We start from the raw sequence: 6,300 nt of genomic DNA on the forward strand, positions 1-6,300 counted from the left end.
TGCGGGGAGAAGAAACCCTGGTAGGGGGGGGGGGGGGGGGGGGGCAGAACCACAGGCAGATTGGGGAAGCACAGCAGATACATACAGTGCCTTGACGATCGTCTTTGTTGCTGCTGGGGCTTTTTTTTGCTTTGGTTTTCTTTTTTTTTTAATCTGTTGCTGAGCCACTAAGCTGACACTGTCACAGGGCTCAGAGTGCATCGTTGCACATGTCAGATCAAGGTATTTCCGTCACTTTGTACTTTAGGGGTAATTATTTTTTTTTTAACATCCAGTCTCTCAGCATTATGCAATTCTTAAGCAAGTTTTCAGGGTCAGCTTTCATTTTTATTCCCTTGAACAACTTCAGTTTCATCAGAAAACTGTGTCATCTTGTTATTCACCTCTCTCTTCAGATCGTTGATGAACATGCTCGCCAGCACAGGTGAGGAGCCTGTGGGGTTCATCAGTGACCTTCTGCTTGGGAGGGGGTTATTTTCTACCTTTTTTTCCCCCCCAGTCTTCAAACCATTTATTCCTGTGTCAAGAGCCTTCTCTCTTCTCCTACAGAAGTTTGAAACTTTGATGGGGGACCTTGTTGGGAAGTAATGATGGTTATCTGAGCCAACAGTCAGCGAGGTAACCCTGCAGACACTGCATTTGTCAACCAGTTTCCTTTAGCGTCACCAACCAGGAGGCAGCGTGAACTTTTTTACGGATGAGTGAGCAGAGACCTAGTCTCAGATAGCTTGCTTTCTCCCGTTCTGGGTGCTTAAGAGTAAGTGTTTGTGTTGGCAAACTGCCCCTCTAATCTGAGGACATTGAATGTGGAAATGCAGCAATTTTTAATAAGGAGAAAGCAGAGGCCAGAGCCACAGCCTCTGTGGTATGCTGCAAACAGGTTTTGTAGCCATGTCAACACATGTGGAGGAGAGGCTGGGTTGCCCTGCCGGGTCTGAAGGAGAATAAGGTGTGGAGGAAAGCAGGGGTAGATAGGAATCAGGCAAGATAAAAATCGCTGCAGCCTCTTTTCCAATTGCTTATTGCAGAAATACTGCCTTCCCCGAGAGGCGGCAAATGGCACACTGCTTGGAGGGCTGGTTATAGCGCACAGCTGCCCTGCTGAGATTATCTCGCAGTTATATCCAGTTCGGGATTTTTATTTTCATCGAGGGAGGGTGAGGGGGTTGCAGGCCAGTATGTGCAACCTCCTCCCGTTGGGTAATTTTCCCAGGCTTTGTTATTTTGACCATGAGCACCCATGATGTTGTCAGAGCGTATCCACAAAAGGCTTGTCCCAGCAGGGCTCAGCCACGGTTCCAGTGGAGGTGAAGGGACCTGCTGGCTGGCATGGCACCCTGTTAAGGCCCTGCCTCCTTTTTGATTCGTGCCAGTCAGAGTTTTAACGTGGAGAGCATGCTGCAGGCTCGGGCTGCCCGGACTGTGGGGTGTGTGCCTTTCTGTTGTTGTTCTGAGAAGCTTAAATTACGGCTCAGCATCTGGGTCTGCACCGCATACAGCACTGCAAAAAGGTACTTCTGCGAGGCGGCTGTTGGAACTAAACCCTAGCGCTTCTCAGGTTTTCCAGGCAGGTTGGAAGCTTAATGTTATTATGAAGTACTTGCTTGTAGAAGCTGCTCGTTTTCTTTTCAGATGTCCCCCAAATGAGCTAGATATTGTAGGACCTAAAGTTACAGGCACAGGAATTAGTTTTTGAAGGGTTTAAACGCCTGACTTTTGAAGTGCCTTTGTCTAATAGGTTATGAAGACTGAGCTGATGAAACTGCTTTTTAAAAAGAGCCTGAATATCAGTGGAGTTAGATTTTAGAGGTGGTGTTAACTATCTTAAGAGTTGTTCTACTTATAGGTTACTTGTTTAAAAAAAAAAAAAGCAACCAAAACAAACACATGCATTAAAGGTCTGTTCCTAATGGGCGGGTCAGACACTCAAAACTCATCCTGCTTACTGTACCTCTTGGATAAACCAGCCTGGATCTACCAGCATGCTGCAAACAAATCTGTATATTTGCTTTCAACAAAGTTGGGAGTTCAGTGCTTTTACGTGCTATACCAGTTAAAGAGGATCAACATCTGGTTTGTGTTGTAATGTTTTAAGGTGTGCTCACCTTTGGACAGAGTCTTGCAGAGCGTTGTTTTCAGAATAAACAAATATCCACAATGAGCGTTCTTATATTCTTTGGAGTAAGAGACGTGCCTAGTACGATTCATTGGAAAATAATATTTAGAGAGTGCATTCTTGACAAGGAGAGAAGGTTTTTCATGTAAAACCAGTCTTCCCCCACTAAGGATACAACTTTTCTCTGCTCTTGAGGTTGTGTCTCTAGCTAAACTATTGGGGCAAATGGAAACCTTTCCCTTGGACTCATCATAGCTGCAGCACAGCTTGTTCGCTGGAGGGGGATGGAGGTTTTTCTTAGTTCACAGCACCAGTATTTTAGGCACATGCGATGTTACAGCTCCTCAGATCGTTGTGCAAGGAGGGTCTTTTTCCTGCTCCTGACCTGTTAGTGCATTTAACAGCTGTCCACTGATAGTCATGGTAATATGAAAAAGCCCAACCAATCTATGAAAACAATTAATGGGCAAAATCCTGAATGTCTAGATATTATATAGAAACTATTTTAACTAAGGAAGGGCTATGGAGAGAGGATGACTAAGACTGGTACCCCACTGTGTATTTCTCCAGGAGGAGAAATATGTATATTAGGAAGCTGCAGGTATTGACAACAGCATGTTATTGCGTGATAGTTCACCCTTTCATGATCGTTGTTGTGTAACAGTGTAGCTAATTAACCTAAAGAAAGTGCTTATCGTGAGCCAGGAGTGTCTAAAAACACAAGTAACATTCATCGCACATTAGAGATTAGTGACAAAATGAGGAAAAAAAAAAACAAACCTGAAGTTTTTATAAAGGAAAGCTGATTATTCAAGTAGCCCATGATGAACTGGAATTTGATGAGTGTTTGGAGAACGTGTAAAGGAGTTTTTGTCTTAATGGGACACCTGCAGGTTAACAAAATTGCCAGTATTTTTGTAGCCGGGTAACTAGTGGGGTACAGCCTGGGCACACAGATGCTGTGTCTGAGTATGCCTGCAGGACTTACACGATTGCATCATTTGATGGAGTTTAACTTTGCTCTTCAGCAGTAGCTTCTAGCGTGAACCCTCAACATCACACAAGGCCCAGTATAACAAATATGCCAAGTGAATAGGAGTGGTGTTGGTGAATATGTCATGGGTAGGCTATGGCATATTATTTTTCCATGTGTGTGGCGACGGCTTTTACGGCCTGGCAACAGATCTGCCTCTTTCAAGTATTTTATGTGAAACCTTATGAAGCTGCCTGCTGTTAGGTGTTGCCAATATTGCAGGTGTGCACAAAGTCAGTGAGTGGCAAAACATCTTTTTTTTTAATACCCTGTGCAGTAACAGCTGAATATATGACGATTTTTTCCCCCTTTCCATTTAAAACAGAATGCTACAGATAGCTCCTCTAACTCCTCTCAAAAAAGGGAACAGCCTGTGCGAACTCTGGCTTCTCCTGCATCCTGCGAACATCGAATTTGCACTCGTGGACACCTTCATGACCATTACAGCTCTGACCACTACCATCTAGAACAAGTAAGGTTTCTTCCCAGTGTTGCCACCTAAAGGGCTGTGTCTGCCATAGCTAAGACTGGTGTTTGGTTTTTCCCTCACATCCCTGAAAGACCCACTCCCTTCCTTTCTCCCACTTTCTTTCTCAGCTCGCTTTAAATGGCTTCCACTTATTTAAAAAAAAAAGAAAAGAAAAAAGTGGTTACGCTCTGATTCAATACATTACATTGTACAACATGCACACAACCATTGTAGGTCTGTGACAGTTCTACTCATTCCTGAGCCAAAGGCTTAAACTCTGTGATGGGTCCTGGTGAAGGGTGTACAAAGAAGGAAAGACAAAGTTGTTAAATATTGGCTTTTCACTAAGCAGGGAGACAGTGATTGCTGATAGCAAAGTGAGCTTATTTATCTTTTCTTCATCTCCATCCCTACTTCCACAGTCAGTACCGCGATCCTACCGGCACGTCAACTTTCCAGATGATGATGAGGAGATAGTGCGCATCAATCCTCGGGAAAAAATTTGGATGACTGGATATGAGGACTATCGCCATGCTCCAGCACGAGGAAAGAACTTTGATCCTGATGACATGGACTCCTACGTACGTTTTGCCAAAAGCGAGGCCTCAAAACACGAATACACTTATCCTTACGTAGACAACTCGGACTTTGACCTGGGTGAAGATATCAAGGGTGCTGTGATAAAGACTCAACCTGTCAAATGCAAGCCCAGGCGGAAGGAAGATGGTGAGAGGTCGCGGTGTGTGTACTGCAGGGACATGTTCAACCACGAGGAGAACAAACGGGGTCAATGCCAGGATGCTCCAGACCGCGTCAAGACTTGCATCCATCGAGTGAGCTGTATGTGGTGCGCAGACACTATGCTCTATCACTGTATGTCCGATCCAGAAGGAGACTATACAGATCCTTGCTCATGCGACACCAGTGATGAAATGTTTTGCCTCCGGTGGATGGCCCTTATCGCCTTGTCTTTCATTGCTCCATGTATGTGCTGTTACTTGCCGCTTCGGGCTTGTTACCACTGTGGGGTCATGTGCAGGTGCTGTGGTGGAAAACACAAAGCTGCTGGATGACTACAGATATATTCGAAGTGTTACATTTTTCCTGTAGTTCAAGGAACACATTGGTTTTGGAGCATTGAGATCACTTATTTTGATGCAGCCACTGTGCCCAACAGCATCCAGAAACCACCAGTTCGGATCACTTTACATTCAGCCGTCTGGGGCTCACACTGCATTGATTTGCTCATCAAGTGTTCTAACTAACTAACCTACAGCATAGACTTTTGTATTATTAATCTGTAATCAGAACAGACTGTCTTGTACATGTTTATATTTTATTTTTATTTTCAGTTAAAATGAGTTTGAGAAAAGAACTGCTTTAAATGGTGGTGGATTGTAGAACATCTCCAGGTAGTGTCCGTCTTGCCTCCGCTTGTGCGGTACCATCAGCGTGTTAGCAAGCTTTGGCATTTCTAGAAACGGAGTGGTGTAGTGAATGAAATCTCACTTGGAAGATCTTTTAACTTGCCGTCAAGTTATTGTATGTGTATAGAAGGTGTGCTAGTAACAAACTTGTACCACAACACAGTATTTCTGTCACTGGTTTTCTTTGGGGTTTTTTGTTCTGTTTTCCAAAGCCAAAATAGCCATCTAAGCTGCAGTTTCTCTTCTAGAGTCCATTGTCATTTCCTTCAGCAAACATCTTAAATTATTTCTCTGTTCATAAAGCTCTGTGAACAGAAAGCAAGGCTCAGTTACCATAGTCACATAACCATTGAGAATCTGGTAGTTCTCCTTACCTGTAATCATTTCAGACCACTACTTGAAAGGGAAACTTAAATTTTAGGGTTTTCTTTTTTTCCCTAAATAACATTGGAAAAATAAAACTGTGTTTTTCAGAGTTCTGCCCAAAAGAAAGGGAACTTCTTATTTGCCAGCCATGTAATGATCTGTGAATAAAACACTAAGGTTCCGGATGAGGAAAATTGTTGTTATGCAAAGAATTACTAACAATGCAATGTCAAAAGCACTATTATGGCAATTCTGGGGAAATGCTGCATTAAGTGGTGGATTGTATGGAAAATCGTATTTGTTTGTTTGTTTTTCTGTATAATACATGAGCATGAGAACATACGCATCCACAGTAGAAACTACATTTAGCAATCTAAACAGGTATTTAAAATCAAAAGCCAGGTTGTTAACCACCACCTCCATTTCCTGACCTGTGGTCCCAATCCTCCAGATGCTTACACATGTCTTGACATCATTGCGTGTGCAACCGGCGTTTCTGTGAGTCTGTGTGTAGGATTAAGCATGTGAGTCTTTGCAGGAGCCAGACCGAAGCATCTCCCTGGCTTTCCCCTCCCCAGTTCACCACCCAGATTTATCAAGTGGATGCATAAGGTGCATACAGCAGGATAAGATTACTTCAATTTTTTTTAATTTTTTTTTTTTTTTAAAATGTCATGTTGTCTTGTGTACAAGGCTTGTAATTAGCTTGGAAAAAGAGTATTTTTCTAATATATTACAAGGAATAGCCAAATAATTTTTATTAAAAAGAAATGATTTAGCGCAGTAAGCTCTAACTAGCATAGTACAATCTGAATACTTTGAGGCAGCTAGGGATTGGCTTGTCAAAGCTGGCACTGCTGTTCCTGCCTTCATTTCTTTCTGCAGTAAA

At 43.0% G+C, this 6,300-nt stretch overlaps 1 protein-coding gene across 1 annotated transcript in view; it reads left to right on the forward strand.

Moving 5' to 3' along the window:
- SPRED2 (sprouty related EVH1 domain containing 2) overlaps window positions 1-4,691 on the forward strand; it is a 26,960-nt gene extending 22,269 nt beyond the window's left edge. Inside the window, exons 5-6 of the mRNA XM_035894959.1 lie at window positions 3,475-3,621; window positions 4,041-4,691. Of these exons, the coding sequence (XP_035750852.1) occupies window positions 3,475-3,621; window positions 4,041-4,691 (798 nt within the window). The remainder of the gene's footprint in view (window positions 1-3,474; window positions 3,622-4,040) is intronic.
- Window positions 4,692-6,300: the final 1,609 nt, after the last annotated feature.

This window comes from Egretta garzetta, unplaced genomic scaffold (genome assembly GCF_000687185.1).
Source record: "Egretta garzetta isolate BGI_Z169 unplaced genomic scaffold, ASM68718v1 scaffold360, whole genome shotgun sequence".
Taxonomy (NCBI): Eukaryota; Metazoa; Chordata; class Aves; order Pelecaniformes; family Ardeidae; genus Egretta; species Egretta garzetta.